We start from the raw sequence: 17,635 nt of genomic DNA, 5'->3' as shown, positions 1-17,635 counted from the left end.
GTAATGTTAGAGTTGATTCAAGAACGGATCTATTGGCATTTAGGTTTGATAGATTAAGAAATGTTGTTAATTGTAAAGTGTGATGGTAAGAGAGAATTTTAAGTGTACCAGTTTGAGAAATAATAAAAGTGTAACAGAAGTTTTTGAGGATATTTTATCAGTGTTGTTAGTAACTCATGGGTTAGAATTTTGGAAGATGAACCTAAAAGAGTTTTGAAAGTGAACTGAATTTAACCTTACAGATTAGGGGAATATAACTTAACCTAAGAGACCTGTGGAACTAAACATAGGAAGTTTTAATACTAACATACAATTCCACAAAAGCCATTACCAATATTACAACCACTGTATACTCAATTCATCAACATTACATATCCATCACAACCGATAATTCTACGTAAACATAATTACGCTCTTCAATTGTCTCTTTTAAAAATTAACACTTTGTCCGATAAAATTACTAACTGCTTTACAAACCCTAACATCCTTCCGGGGTTTGCCAAGAAAGAAAGAAAGAAAGAAAGAAGATAAACTACCATAAACTAACATCTAACCTAACCCAGAACATTTTTTAACTGTGTTTACTTTTCTTCTTCCTCCTCTCTAAATTCAACAACTTTTGTTCTAGTTCCATAATTTTATGTCTTAGAATCTGTATTTCTCTATCCTTACATCTAAGCTCTGAAAACATACAGAATAATATTTCCTGTTTCATATTAACTTCAATTCTTTCTCCTTTTCTTTACTTTGAAGAACCGTAGACCTCTTGCTGTCTTCCTTCTTCTTGTGACCTCTTCTTATGTTTCTAACCTTATGACTGCTGCGTCTCTCTCTGTCATTTTTAAATTTATCTTCTTCCTCTTTTGAATCAGATAACCATCTATATTTAAAGCTGAGATTTTTTAACTTTCTCCGTTCTTCTAGAGGCATCTTTAGTCGGGCATTGCCGTCCTTCTGTGAACAATTACTAGAACAACTTTCATCAATATTCATACCACTAGAGGGCAGTAATTTCGATTCGCCTACTAACATTTTTAAATCTACTAAATCGTCTTCTGCCTTATGCACGATTCCTTGTAAATTATCCACCTCAGTTTGCTGATGCAAGGTGTTCATAGTTAAAGTTTGGTACAAATCACTAACATCCTCCTGGTCTAATAGTGCTACATCTGCACCGGGCTTTGTAACTTTGTCATCGCTATCTTCGCAGCTTCTCATCTGTAGTTGTTCCATCTTATTCTCAACAGACTGCAGTACACACGCAGGAGCAAAATGGTTGAGTCCTGTACATCGGAAGCAACGCTTGCCGTAAGCTGGACATTCTGTTCTTACATGTGTTCTTCGACATTTTTTGCACTTAACATAATTTCCTTCCTCTAGTTCGGTGGGCTCTGACAACGACGAATACCCATGTCGTTGAGTCATGCTCCTAGGTGAACGGTAAGCACTCGATGTACTACCACAATGATTTATGTCCTTTCTCTTCCCTCTTCCTTGGTTTTTTTCAATTTTACCAATCTGCTGGTGCTCCAAATCTGAAGCACTAAAAATTGCTATCAGTTCTTCGGTATTTTCTGCTGCAGTTGCTATATCTACAGCTTGCTGAAATGTTAATGATTTTGCTGCCAACAACTGTCGTCTTGCCACATTGTTCTTTAATCCAAAAACGAATTGGTCCCTCAATGAATGTTCCAAACAGGATTCAAAATTACAATAACTTGCTTGATTCCGTAAGGCCATTACAAACTGAGATATTGACTGGAATTCTAATTGCTTAAGTTTGTGAAACTTATATCTTTCAGCAATTTCATGCGTCTTTTGGCTATAATGTTCTAACATCAGTCGCTTTAACTCGTTGAACGACTTTTCTGCCGGCAGGTTTGGTGAGCACAAACTCCTTAACTCCTCATATGCTGGTAATCCCATCACCGACAAAAATGTAGATACTTTCCTGTCCTCATTTTATTTAGTTAACCTCTTATATTTCCTGTTATATTTCCTCTTATATTTCCACAAAAGCATATGGATGGAAAATATGTTGATTATTGAAGTTTGTGGAATTGTAAAGAAGTCTAGGTTCTTTAAATAAAAGGGACAGGTCTAGTATAAGAGGTTAACTGTCCAGATAACAAGAATTAGTAGTGAAGAGTTTTTAATGTTCGTAACAGATAGTCTAAAATGTGTTTAGTCTTTGGCGCACCGTATGGCATTAGTGTCTCTATTTGTAGGGTATACGAATTGTAGGTGGACAGTGATAAAGTTCCGCTTAGTGCTTATTAGGAAGCATTGGAATAATGCGATATTTCTAGGGGTGACGAACGTATTAGAAGTTGATATTTTGGATTACTGTTCTCAAGAAAGAATTGTGTAATTGCTGAAATTAGTACAAAAATCATTTCGTTACAATATTACGAAGTTTCGTAGTCGAGAATCTTGGTCCATTATACATATTATAATGTTCTCTCTCTGAGATGAAAGTTTTATTTTTTCTGAAGGCACTCCAGTCGAAAATAACTAATATTCATCTGTGCCGTCAGTTCAAACAAACAAGTTTTTATCATATTATTAAAGTAAATAAGTTCTGAAACTACGAAAACTAAACTCCGAAATACAAGTACGGGTTTGACAGAGCGAATAACGTAATAACGATGATAAAACTTACGTTGACTCCTCCCAATCATATCATAAAGTGTCTCTCGCTATACTGTAATATTTTTCTATTAAGTGTATGTAATATAGGAAAATAAATGAATATATCGAAAATATTGTTTTGTTAAAGAGTAATACATTTAGTGACCCTATCCTTGGAATGACGTATAGGCTACTTTTAAATCTTCTTATCCTGTAATGCAAGATTTCTGATACCTCGCACGTCTTCTTTTAAAACTAAAATTGCAAAAAGTAACGTTTTTCTTCTATATAATCAGATAATATTTAGCAAATACCACAGACTATATAGATAATTATTCACTTTTAGTTTTTTCGGGAGTATGTAAGAAATAGATGCCAGATGTTTAGGCATTAAACGCTAGGAAAAAGTCAGACACTGAAATTAGACTCGAAATAATGGACACAAATACTCAGTACAATTAAAAAGTAAAGTCAAGTCATAGATAGTGCTCAAAGAATATAGAAAAAACTATATGTTAATCTTCTTTTACTGTATATAGAAAAACGAAGCTTGACATGTATTCCCTTTGCAGATATTATACAGTTATCAGTACACATAAAAGTCCAAAGTTTTACAGCACTTTACCAGTACAAATAACAGTAAAGTTTTACGACATCTTATCATTACAATTAACACTTATTTTTCCCCGAAGGATCAGATTCCTTCTAGAAATACCAAATTTTATATAAAGTTCCAATATAAAGTTTTACTTTAAAGAAAATGCATAGAATAGACAACAGTAAATACTAAAGCAATTAGGTAAGAATGTGCCAAATATGCAAAATGTGCATAATGCAATTGGCTTAAATTGAAACTGTAACTCCCAATATAAACCTTAAAACGATATTTTTTTATGGTATCTTTAATTTTTCTAAAACTTTCTCCTACCATCCGGTCTCTAGTAAGTATCTATGACAGACAAATAAATTACTAATTATTCCAATGACAAAATGATACAGCATTTTATATAATAAATACACTATTTACCTTTAAGGCCTACCCACGATACCAGTTTGGTTATGCTGTGAGTGACGCCCTAACTGGAGACAACAAGCAACAAACTGAAGTTCGTGATGGTCCAGTTGTAAAAGGACAATACAGCCTTATTGAACCTGATGGCAGTCGTAGAATTGTTACATACGGAGCTGATGACATCAATGGTTTCAATGCCATTGTGAGAAGAGTTGGTGGTAATCTTCACGCTGGAGTTGGAGGTTACGGATATCTTGGTTAACTATTTTAAACATTATCCTGTATGTATTCTAAGGAAATAAAATGGAAGTAATATTTTATATTGCAGTTATTATTATTGAATTCCAAAATTTACTAAAATAATAGCACACCTAATGGAGTTTAAATAGTTACTTAACTGTGATTTATGTAGTAGAGCTCTGCACGGGCCGGAATATTTAGCCCGAACCCGGCCCGAGAATTCGTAATATGAGGCCAGACTCGAGTCCGAAATATGTTTTAACCTTTAGGCCCGAACTCGGCCAGAACCCATGTGATAATCAAATGAGTCCGAAGTAAGCCAAAATTTTAGAAACTTACTAATTAAGGCAAAATTGTACTTTTATTTACAACAGTTAGTGGTTTAATTATGCAGTTTGCATTAGCAGCGATTATTTTCTACTAATAAATATTTTTCACTTTGTAATTCTTCATTTCGGCATAGAGCCCGTAGTGATCTATGCTTTGTAGGTCCGTTCTCGGCATACGGGCCGAGACGGGTCTAAGCTCTTGTGCACATCCCGGACCCGTGCAGATATATATTATGAGGATATTAATAATGTCTGGTATAGAAGGCAGGCGTTTATATAAGGAATTATTAGAGTGTAGGAGACGTTCTCTATAGATTCGTCTTGTTATATTGTTGCAATCATTTATTGGTCGGTTTATCAGTTACTCAGACACAAACATTATTTTCTTTTAAAAGGTAAGTAAATGAAGCTATAAATATTGTGACTAAAACCTTGAAAATAAATACATCTTGTAAGGAGCTATTTAAGCCTATCTATCAACACTAAAAATTATTGTTTGTCACGATCCATGTTCAGCTCTTTAATAACGCTGTTTTACAAGGGTTGTATTTCTGAAATGAAATTTTGTACTATGAAAGGAATGTGACATGGAAGTTCAAGTAAGACATCCGATTTGATCCGTCAGGGATAGTTTACGGGCAAATCCAGCATTCATGTACTTCATATATTCATATACATGCCAAACACAGTATATGGTGACAAAAGGGAATTTGGAAAGTAAGACCTTGCAACAATGACAGCTTTCGATTTTCAGAGGTTGGCAAAACTTGCCCCGATAGTGTTTTGTTGTTGCAATGTAATGTTGGGAGTAGTTTGTGAGTTAAACTGACCGTGTGAATCTGGTATTTTATCGGGTGCTAGTACTACTTACTGTATGTAAACTGAATGCTGTGGATTCATTTTGTTTGTGTTTAAGTGAAGTAAAAGAATGCCTCGCACTCGTGGTTGTAAGTACTCAGCTAACAACTTCTATTATGCTTGTGGCGAGTTCACCTTCGTTAGGAACAGGGAGAAAATCAAACCCATCATCAATAAAGCATATAAGCAGTACTTTGGCGTCGAAGCTGGTGATTTTGATAGTAAACGGTCACCTAATATGTGTTGTGCTACATGTTATTGTAAATTAATTAAGTGGTGGCAAGGAAAAAAAATGTTTCATTATTTGCTATACAGATGGTTTGGAGGCAACCAAGGGACCATTTTACAGACTGTTATTTCTGCTTAACCAAAATTGAGGGATTCACGAACAGCAAATCAAAGACACATATTGTTTATCCGTATCTGCCGTCAGCAAGACGACCTGTGGCACATTCTGAAGCTTTACCAGGTCCTTCAAGGCCCACAGATATAGAAGAGATGAGTGATAGTGAAGAAAGTAGCACTACAGAACTGACATCTTCTCCGGAAAAAGAAGCGATACCCCGTATCAAGGCACGAGTACACCCACGCTACGTGTATTACAGCAGGATGATTTAAATGATTTAGTGCGAGACTTAGGACTCAGTAAACAGAAAGCAGAATTGTTAGGCTCCAGGTTACAGGAATGTAACTTTCTCCACGAAACAACCAGCATAGCCTTCAGGAACAGAGAACGTGCTTTTGTGTCTTATTTTGCAAGTGATAGTTCCGTGATATTCTGCAATGATGTTCATGGATTAATGACAGCCTTGTACATAACATACGAACCTGGTGAATGGAGATTATTTCTGGATGCCTCGAAGAATAGCTTAAAAGTTGTATTGCTGCATATCGGGAATAAATTGCCTTCAATCCGAGTTGCATATGCCACTTTTACCAAAGAGAGTTATGAAATTTTCAGATGTTGACCTTAATTAAGTACAGTGAACATAAGTGGAAGTTGTGTTGTGAATTCAAGGTAATAGCATTATTATTAGGGGTGCAACAAGGTTACACGAAGTATGCATGCTTTTTGTGTAAATGGAACAGTTGGGAAAGAACTTCCCACTATGTGAAAAAGGAGTGGCCTAAACGCAATTGGACAGTTGGTGAAAAGACAGTTGGTTTTTACTGTGTAAATTTATAAGAAAATACCTGTAATACCTATTGTAAAGGGAGCAATAGTTCTGTAATAGGTAATAACGATAAATAAATAAATAAATAAGAATGTGCACCGGGATAGTCTTGTAGATCGTAGAAATGTTCTTGTTCCACCCCTACCTATAAAACTTGGACTTATTAAACAGCTTGTGAAGGCAATGGATCCCAATGGGTCAGCTTTTGCATATCTTGCTGACAAATTGTCTCGACTGTCAGCTGCAAAAATAAGAGGTCGTAATAGTAGGTCCGCAGAAACGTGAACTGCAGAAAGATAGAGGTTTCGAGGCATGTCTCACATAGAAAGAAAAGCGTGCATGAACTAGTTTTACGAAAGTAACCCAAAACTTCCTTGGGAGAAGATGGGACCCTAAATACAAGGAGATGGTGGACAAAATGCTTGAAGCGTATCAGGATTTAGGGTGCAAAATGTCCTTGAAGGTGCATATCATGGACTCACATCTGGATTACTTCCCCAGTAATTGCTGTGACATATCCGATGAACACGAAGAAAGATTTCTTAAAGATATATCCACCATCGAAAAACGCTATGAAGTTTCGTGGATGCCCAGCATGGTCGCAGACTATTGCTGGTGTATCATTAGAGAGAAGAGAGGCACTTAGTACAAAAGAAAAAAGTAAACCATTATGTACGGTCAACTGTTGTATCGCATACCTACAATTCTATGTAATGTATAGTGTCAACAATGTATAGTAATGCTTTACAAACACAAAATTACGTGCTGATTATTCCAAAACTATCCCCGATGCTGAAAAACTAAAATCAGATTTGAATTCAGGAGAGAAAATAATTTCAGAATCACTTATTTGTTACCCAGAAATATATTTTTTTCTTTCATTTTTTGTAGAACAGCGTAATTTTCAACATTGTAATATAATTATTCTACACTAATGCTACTAATTAATAACAAAATTGAGTGTAAATTTTATTAACAATTTATAAGTTAAACAAGTAGTTCAAATATAAAATTATCTTAGAGAAGTAATTGAGACAATACTAAAGTATTGGACAGGGTGGTTCAGTGGTAGAGCGCTTAATTCTTGTGAGTGGTGTTCCTGCTTCTATTTTTGGCCAAGTAAATTTTAATTTGTGGTGGATGAGATCGTGTCCGTGGGTTTTATCTTCGTGCTAACGTTTCTTCGCACTTTCTCGTTCCACCAATTCTTGCATCATCATTTACTTTCTTAAATCGTCACCTTCTTTATCCTACAGGGTATAATTGTGAGACGTTCAAATGAAGAATTTTATTTCATTTTATTTCAAAAATAAATTAAACCCTATAGAATAGGACTCGTCTCGACTTACAAACAGCAGTCTCTATCTTGTCTCATTTTGAGTTGGAAACTGTTATTCGGCTTGATCTTGCTTCGATTCATATGATTTGCTTATGTCGGCCTCATCTCAATCACCAAGGAATAACTAGAATGAAATTGATAAACGTATAAGCTGTATAGACTTACTAAATGACGTTTGGATTTTTTTCTTACTTTATTGTGTACAGAGAAATTATTGTATTGTGCTATTTCGTGATGAAACGGCTAGCCCACATGACCTTCGCGCACGTGGTTGCTAATTCGATCCCTATTAGGCGTATCAAGTTTTGGATTAAAATCTCAAACAGTGGTTCGGATTCCAAGTAGTGGATTAGAGCGTGGCTTATGAAACATTCATACTGATATGGAGCAATCGAATCTAATCAATTCCTTCCATTACTCTAACAAATTTCTTTCCTATTGAATTATCAGTATGTAATACACTTTCGAGACAACATAGTTACTTTTGCCAATAGTACTACATTGAAAGTAATCATAATTTAAAATGTTACGATTTTCACTACCACCTTTTAATTTTTTATTGTCATATTCAACACAGAAAAGTATCCTCTCTACCTTAAGAAATAGTGACCAATTACTTCTACTATACGCGCTTGATATTGTATATGATTTTCTTCAACTGTGTTCTACACCACCCTTGCCGAATTTACAAAACAAGTAGCAGTGATGGAGTATGGTTTGCATTGCGTGATATTTTCTTAATAAATATTGAACCTAAAAGTGATAACAGATACTTCTGCTTTTTTTTTCAGAGAAATTAGAGTAAAGATGGAATAATATATTTTTGGGGTGCTTAATATGTCCATGAATTTGGCAGGCCATAATTTCGATTTCACACATTGTTAGTGCTCCGTTACTGCTCGTTAGTGCAGCAAATCCCATCGTTAGTTCCAGGGGTGCCCATCCCCCCAAAGCTGATGGCGCACTCCCCCCAAAACTAATAATCTCTTCCCTCCTCAAAACTCAAGTCCTCTAAAAACAATTGCCCAATGTAGCAGTAGTTTTTATAGTACTAGTAATTGTTATTTTTGTTGTTGTTTTTATTTCCTGTAGTAGTATTATAGAATGCTAGTAGTAGTAGTAGGGGCAGTAGTAATTATAAAAATGGCATTACTTTTATTAGTAGTCTTGGTAGTGTACAACACTAAATATGTTCTATAAGGATATTGAAGGATATAAAAGCTTCTACATACTGTGTATGGCACAGATATTCTTTTTTTACAACTAGTAGTATTATTTTTTCTTTACAAAATATTGATATAATTCCCTTGTACATGAAAAGTAAGACGCAAGTTACAAGTTATTGAGTTTGATACCAAAAGAAAATGTTATCCTCGAAATTAGCCTACAAAAAGAAGTGATATCCAACAAAAAACATTCTTGCAAAACAGCCAAGTATGAGTGGCCTTAAAAAGAATTGAAATCACAAAAATAGGCGCCAAGTTCTGGTGGACAACAGTTACAAACACTCACTGGCTCACTTCAAATTTAGATTTGAAACTTGGCTGTTGTCTGTATGGTTACCACTAGCTCACAATTATGTCAAACTACTTTATAATTTTCAACAGACAACATAGGCAAGTTTTAAATCTAAATTTGAAAGTGATTCCTTGCGTGTTTGTAACTGTTGTTCACCAGAACTTGGCGCCATCCTTTCATATAGCAAAAAATGAAATGAAATGAAATCTTTAAGTTTTACGTCCCACGTTTATGCCGGTTAGGCTAAAGGAGACGGTGATGATGAGTAATGAATGAAATGGTGGAATGAAGAAAGTGGGAGGAAACGGGAGAACCCCGAGAAAACCCACGCACACGGAGTTTGTCCACCACAAAGTTCACTTGGCGGGGGCTGGGATCGAACCCGGGACCCCAAGCACCAGAGGTGAACGCTCTACCACTGAGCCACCGCGGCCCCTTTTATATAGCAACTTGCGCGGTACTTCATTCATAGAGTTTCTAAGCAGGGGGTAGGGGGATTCATTCTCGAGATTTAAAAAAAAATCGCATCGTGTTCCATTGTTATTCTGACGACAGCAAAATTACTTATTCGACATTAGAGTAAAATTCTTCCCCAATTTTTTTATTCTCTCCATTTTTTTCTCGATGGCACAACTTGCGCCATTAATCGCTCCTGTGGGCGGCCCTTCTCTCTTAAAACGAACCAACCTTTCCTTTCATACGGCTACTTGCGCGGTACTTCATTCATCGAGTATCGAAGTAGGGGGTACGGGGGTTCACCCCGGAAAATTTTTGAAAATTAGCTTCTCAAAATCGTGTTTTAATGCTATTCCGACAGTAAAATTGCTAGTTCGAAAGTAGAGTAAAATCCCCCCCAAAATTTTTCTCAATGGTGCAGCTTGCGCCATACATTCCCCATGTGGGCGGCCCTGGTTAGTTCTACAAGAATAATATCTCAATTTTTAAGAGCCGACATTGGCCTGCTAACTTAATACCAACAGGTGAACATATCAAAACCATCCCATAAATGAAATTGCCGGTTCGAGCAGAGCTAGTGCCATAAACATTAAAGGTAGTGTTTCCTTTTATTATACAGGTTTTAGTTTAACAAATTAGGTCCGTTTTATGGAGCTGGCTGGTCACCTGTACCAGACCGCGATTTCGGCTTCATATATTGTTAGTGCTTTTTTAGTGCTGGTTAGTACCGCATATCACATCATTAATCCTTCTAACACAACGGATATATATTGTTTCAAAAAATCACTTCCCCATATAATTTCATATTAGCAAGCCACACGGAAGTTACAACAAACCAGAATCTCGATTTCAACCATCGTTATAACATTGCTAGTTTTCGTTAGTGCGCATGTCCCATCGTTCATGCCAGCATGTCCCATGCTAACGCCTACACTTTTGAAGAAACCCTTATAAGTCTGCAAACTCATGTCAGCAAACCAGACCAAACTTTCTCCAGACCACAATATTGATTACATCCGTCAATTGTGCTTTGTTAATGTTCGTTAGTGCCACATATCACATCGTTAGTGCTCCAGAGACAATGGCTGCATTTTCTAACAAAAGCCATTAATGACCTCCTAATTTCATGCCAACATAACAGGAACGACACTTACGGCAGACAACAATTTCGATTTCACCCATCGTTAGTGATTAGTAGACTTCGGATCGGTATGCACTAAAAAACGGCAAAATATGGGTGCAAATATGCGCTAAAAATCACGAAAATATGCACTGAAAATATGCAAATGTGCACTGGAAAGGATAAATATGCACCAATCAAAAACTAAAGTTAAATGAGAAATTTGATTATCTGTAAAGAAAAGTGTTGTATTAGTTAAACTACATATACTTGGTGTACAACTATGATGCATTCATGCTACAATAGACAACTATGTAGATTTCGGTATTTTCTGGCAAAAGCCTACATTTGTCAGTCAAAGCATTACTGAACATCGAAAATGTCCTTTCCGTGTCACAGGTCGTTAAGGGATAGTGTTTCAAAGAAGCAATGTTATTTGCCGATAAATCTGTAATTCGTGCGTCGTTGTTCCCAGGAACACTTTATTTGCATTAGACAATAATTTTATGGAATATAGGATTTGTCTCGTCTATTGACTGTGCTTTTCGAAAAAAATGCTTCTCCGATCGGTCTTGGCGGAGCCTGTTTCGTTATTGAATCAAACAGCTCAAATGCACTACAAACTCCTATTCATCGCTCCTCTCATCTCCCATGATCTTTGAAATTGAACTGAATGTATACTGATAAACAGAATTTCGCTTTTAATGTTTTCAGCTCCGCAAGTATCCATGACTTCTTGAATATATTTGGTTTCTTCGGGTTGAAACAGTTCGGTATGTGAAATATAAATTCATCTACCCATATATATATATATATATATATATATATATATATATATATATATAGAGAGAGAGAGAGAGAGAGAATGCGCCAAGTATCTGTGAATAAAGAATAAAACTCAAAGAAGTAAATAAATATTTCTGGCATAAGCATATATTAAAATCTGTTTAGAGAAATTGAACAGGATTCGTAAAAATATATATATATATATATATATATATATATATATATATATCTTAAAGGTTTTAAAGTTAACGGAGATAGATCTATGCAAATAAATAAATAAATAAATAAATAATGGACATGGTAAGATAAAATGTTATACATACCGTATTAAATTACAGCATTTAGTTTTGCTACAAATTAATAGGGTCTACACATAAAACTTACAGTGAACAAAAATAAATAAATAAATAAATAAAATAAAGTAAAAGAAAAGCCCACATACGTTTTCCAAGGCTAAGGCAAAAATTAGATGCTATACCCTTTTCAGCGTTCCTCCCTCTGCTTTTGGCTCCCTTTGATCTATTGTGTTATTTTACGCTTTTTGTTCCTTGTCTATAGACCATCTAGAGAAATAGTTATTGGTTTGGAAATTATTATATAAATTGCACTTCGTTCAAAAAGTTGCGTTGTATCTAGGGCCTTATATGGCGGGACGAAAGGTTAAATATGTAGGGTAACAGGTAAACGAAGATCTTTACAAACAACGTAGTTCATATACGTTAACTCTCACAGAATGTCTAAAAATTTTGTAAACGCTGCATTCCGGAACTTGAAAATTTCCGTTAAAAGGTATATTTTAACATCCGTTGTTCGCAACAAAGGTTCCGACTAATCAAGAGAATTTAACACTTGTTTTTAAGAGGGGAAACCGGAAATATTTCCGTTTAATAAGGGGCCTTTTAAAGGCAATTTTTACTGTATTAAAAGCCTGTATTTAAAACCCTATGTTCTTGCTTAAAAGAAAATAAATCCGCTTGAAATTAATTTCTTTATCCAATTATGTGTTAATCCTAGAATATTTTCTTCTAACGTAACATTGTCCGTTTGAACAGCAATAATTTACAATGTATAATGTTGATACTTTAAATGGAAAACTGATTTGAGCGAGACATGTAGCATGAATGGGAAGAAGGTTAAGTTATCGAAAACATCACAGAAGACTTAGTAGGTAAGTTAGGTTTTGATAGACTGAGGTGCATATCAAAGCAACACAAGCTTATATTTAAATAATCTCATAAACTCCTTAAAGGAGAACTCGGAAACTTATCTCAAAAAGTGACTGCTGCGACAAGTTTTAGATTTTGTAAAGCAAATATTTAAATTAATTGTAGAGTTTATTTTCAAAACGGTTATTCATTTCGTCCCGAAATACATTTTAAAGGGTTTCATTGGGATGAACTCTGTCGAGTATTAAAACAAATCCACACCTGGATTGTTTCATACTTGTAGAAATCCTTACCAGACTTGAAACTCTTATATAAGAAGGCCAAAAATTAGGGTGCTACTGAAGTTTAAGATTTTGCTAACGAAAAAAAAAATGGAAATGTCCTCTTCTAAAATCAAGCATACTTATGTTGAAAATATTACTTGTTTAGCATTCACTTTGCAAAAATTAGTAACAAGTACTATTTTGTTCCCGTTATATAATTTCTAATAATAACCAAAGTAATTTTGTTTTATTGATTCTAATTTTCGTATTTGTAATTTTTTTCCTATGAAATTTACCACAAATATACACCTCCCGATTATATACATAGTATCAGTTAAAAATATATTTTCTCCTTGAATTGTTAACGTCTCTCGACTTCAATCGATTGTTTCAGAGGGTTCATTAAATGTAGTGCTACACCTTCAAATCTTAATTTTGACTAGAGAAGAATTTGGTCCATTGTTTTCACCCAAGAAAACTGTTGTACCATTTAAACAAACGACGGAAGGCCATTTCAAAATTTGGGCCACTTCGATCACCTGTCGTGCGACATCTCCAAATTCGAATTTTAACTAGCTCATAATTTTGTCCAATTATTGTCCATTTTTTTCAATCCAAGAGAAACATTTGCACCATATGAATTAACAAAGTTGGTCCATTTCAAAATTTGGCGATTTCGATCACCTTTAGTGCGACATCTTCAAATTCGAATTTTAGTTAGATCATAATTTTGTCCCGTTTTTGTACATTGGCAAACTACGAAGAAAGTTTTTTTTTACAATTGAAACAAACGACAGAGCCATTAAAAATTTTGCTACATCGATCACCTGTAGTGCGATATCTTCAAATTCGAATTTTAACAAGCTTAGAATTTTCTCCAACGTGTCACATTCTTGAACCACCGACAAAAAGATATCTATCATTCAAATGAACGAGGGAGGTTCATTTCAAAATTTGGTCACTTCCATCACTTGTAGTGAGACTTCAAATTCGAATTTTAATTTGCTAGAATTTTTTGAATATTTGCACACTTTTACCACCAGGAAAAATCGTACAATTCAAATAAACCAGGGACAAACATTTAAAAATTTGGCCACTTTGTTCACCTGTAGTGAGACACTTCAAGTTTGAATTTTAACTAGCTTGGTGGTACAAAACTAAACAAAAAACAGTGAAAATTTTAAGCTAGTTAGAATTCGAATTTAAAAATGTTACACTATTGGCGAACGAAGTGGCCAAAATTTTGAAATGACCCTCCTTTGTTAATTTGAGTGTTGAAATTTTTCTTGGTGGTACAAAAATGTACAAAAATTGACAAAATCTTCAAATTAAAATTCGAATTAGAAAACGCAAAATTACAGGTGATCTAATTAGTCAAATTTTGAAATGACCTTCCTCGTTTATTTGGATGGTACAAAATGTTTTGTATATGATACAAAGATTGGACAAACCTCTAAGCTTGTTAAAATGCGAATTTAAGTATGTTACACTGATAGATGTAGCAAAAATTTCAAATGGCCCTCTCTCGTTTATTTCAATGGTACATATTTTTTCTTGGTGGTACAAAAATGTACAAAAGTCGGACAAAATTATGAGCTATTTAAAATTCATATTTTGAACATGTCGCATTAAAGGTGATTGAAGTTGGCAAAACTTGAAGTGGCTCTACCTCGTTTATTTTCTTCTGTGAACAAAAATGGACGAAAATTGGATAAAATTGTGAGTTAGTAAATTTTAAATTTGAAGGTTTGTCACTACAGGTGATCGAAGTGGCCAAATTTTGAAATGGCCTTCCCTCTTTTACTTGAATTTTATAAAACAAATTCTTGGGTGGACAAAAGTGAACGAAACTTGAGCAAAATTTTGAGCTAACTACAATTTCAAATTTGAAGACCTCTCACTACAGGTCATTAAAGTGGCCAAATTTTTAAATAGCCTTCCCTCGCTTACTTGAATTTTACGTAAAGTTTTTCATCGGTGAACAAGAATGGACAAAAATTGAACAAAATTCTGAGGTAGTTAAATTTCAGATTTGAAGATGTGGCACTAGAGATCATCAAAGTGACCCAAATCTTGAAATATTCTCTCTGTGTTAATTTGAATGTTACAAAATTTATTCTAAGTTGGACAAAATTCTGGCTATTTAAAATTGAATTTGAAGATGTCACACTACAACTAAATGGACCCCGTTTCAGGAGATAACTTCTGGAATATTTTTCTTTAGGTATTTTTATACTGCCACAGGACCACACAATTTCAAATCTACACACACACACACACACACACAGAATGGGTGACGTGAAAATTTTGTTCTAGGTGATTTGACACGGTTATTTTATCTTAACGATATAAATAAACCGATAACAAAGAACCATTTGAAAGTCTTGAGTCTATTTATTTTAGAAACTTGGAATTCCATTTATGACGAAAGTTATTGCACGTTAAAAATTATCAATTTGGTCGTTTCTTTAAATATGCATGTGTAGGCAATAACGACATAAACATGCACTAACCTCCGAAATATGCAAATATATGCACTATAAAACTCTACTATTTTACCCGAAAACAGCTGAAACGAATTTCTGTTTAAAGAGCATATCAATATCACATCAGAAAAAAAAAAAACATGCAAATTTGCAAAAATCCGAAAACTAGTGATTAGTTAGTGGTCGTTAATGCTGCATGTTCCATCGTCAGGTCTCTGTAGTTAAAAAAGTAATCACTATTTGCCTGCTACCTTCATTCCAACAGGTCTGTCATGCCTGGCAGGCCTTACACTATGCGTGATTTCGAAATTGTTGTCTACCGTAAGTTAGAAGGCGAATAGCCCTTTTTAATAGGCATTATCTGTAGAACATTGACAAACTATTAGCGTAAAAAAAATTAGCACTAATGTAGCACGAACGGTGTGAGAAATCAAAATTGTAGTCTGCCGTATGCGATGTGTCAGGAATCTTGTAATCAAGTTAGCAGGAAATTAGCGTTCCTTTCCAAGAAAAGTTTGAGTTACATGTGAAGTACAAACGAAGGCATCTGCTGCCCTAGCGATATTATTTATTAAGTTAGCGTAATTTGTAGAGCACCAACGATGGAATTACCGGCACTAACGAACACTAACCAAGAATTAACGATGTGTGAAACTAGAATTGTGATCCACTGTGTGTGGCTTGCCAAGCCTGTTGGCACGAAGTTAGAAGGCCGGTAATGAAGTTTTAAAAAGCGGGCGATACTTGTTGGAGACTACCAGTGAGATTTGTAGCACTACCGAGCACTTATGAACTCGAAATTGTGGTGTGGTGTAGGTGACTTGCCAGACCTAGTGCCATGTAGGCAATTAGATATTATTTTAATGAGCTGGAGTCATTCCTGGAACACTAACGATGGAATTTCCGGCAGAAAGGGCAACAGCGAAGCAATAACTATGTGTGGAAATAAATTGTGTTTCGCTGTAGATGATCTGCCGTGCCGGTTGGCATGTAGTTAAAATGCCAATACTGATATTTTTAAAGCAAGTGGTACAAAGTTAGAGAGCCGATAATGATTTTTTTAAAAGTGAGCGTTACTTGTGGAGTACTATGTGATTTGCGGCACTAATGAGCACTAATGAAATACTAATGATATATGCAACCGAATCGAGTTGTACTCTATTTTTTGCGAGGTTCAGGGTTGTTGGTTTTTGGAATTTATGAGAGTCAAGAAAAAAAAAGAAAAAGAAAGAGAAAAGTAAAGAAGAAAAACAAATCGGCTAAGAAGTGAAAGAATATGATAGATTTTTCACATATTTCTTATATTTGATATGGAGGAGATGTTTCAAATGTACCTGATGTTCGAAAGAGACTTATAAGTGTGTTCACTTGGAAACTTATTCCACAGCATCCAAGCACGATGTTTATTTTGAAGACCAAAACAAGTATCTGCATCAAACCACAGAGGAAATTGATGTGAGTCTTTAGGATCGGGACAAAGTTTTTAACAACAAAGATATAACATCCTTAAAATGTGATACATCATCGTTAATACTACAATTATTATTCATCATGCACTATGAATTAAATGAAGGGCAGGATTTATAATGTAGCACGGTGCCTTCTGGAGTAGTCAGACGAACTGTTTAGGCTCGAAACTCTTGATTACAGCCTAGACAAGGAAATATCAAAGTTCAAAGATTCAAGATCCGATTATATAACTTTTAAATGAACTCAGTTTATCATTTAGTACATTTAATAAAAAGATACTGCTTGACACCGCAGATTTCTGCTACATTGCATTGGAAAATTAGCGATATTGATTTGCGTTCCTATTAACAGAATGATAGTCCACGTTGAACTGTGAGGTATTAAAGAAATCAGCGCCATCTCCTGAGAATGTCTAAATTTAGAAAGGAACGTATGATATCTGGAGTCTGTGAGGCTCACCAGAGTAGTTAAAGGTGCATACTGCATTTACATGAAATTTGAATTATATAGAAGAAAACTTACTACGAGAGTGGAATCACATGCTCAAGATAAACCAACGTTAGCAGTGTAAAGTGTTTAAACTGTGTATAAACTGCCTTTAAACTACCTTTAACAGATGCATGAAGCCTGTCAAAACTTGAATATGGAAGGACTTGAATATGGAACTCTTAGAAGGAATTACCACGTGAAAAGAGTGAACAGGGAAGGTAGTCCTACTCTTGCCTTGAATAATGTTACCTATTGATCTTGACCTCTAGAAAAGGAAAACAACTTCTGTAAGCTGTA

General features: G+C 34.9%; 1 protein-coding gene across 1 annotated transcript in view; it reads left to right on the top strand.

Moving 5' to 3' along the window:
• Nucleotides 1-1,682: 1,682 nt before the first annotated feature.
• The window catches only part of LOC145685558 (uncharacterized), a 39,721-nt gene continuing 23,768 nt past the window's right edge, over nucleotides 1,683-17,635 (top strand). The window contains exons 1-2 of the mRNA XM_081757955.1: nucleotides 1,683-1,730; nucleotides 3,666-3,845. Of these exons, the coding sequence (XP_081614081.1) occupies nucleotides 1,683-1,730; nucleotides 3,666-3,845 (228 nt within the window). The remainder of the gene's footprint in view (nucleotides 1,731-3,665; nucleotides 3,846-17,635) is intronic.

The sequence above is a fragment of the Thermobia domestica genome, chromosome 5 (assembly GCF_964235325.1).
Source record: "Thermobia domestica chromosome 5, izTheDome1.hap1.1, whole genome shotgun sequence".
In the NCBI taxonomy this organism is placed as follows: domain Eukaryota; kingdom Metazoa; phylum Arthropoda; class Insecta; order Zygentoma; family Lepismatidae; genus Thermobia; species Thermobia domestica.
The sequence above is the reverse complement of the archived record's forward strand: the minus strand, read 5'-3'. Positions and strand labels throughout refer to the sequence as shown.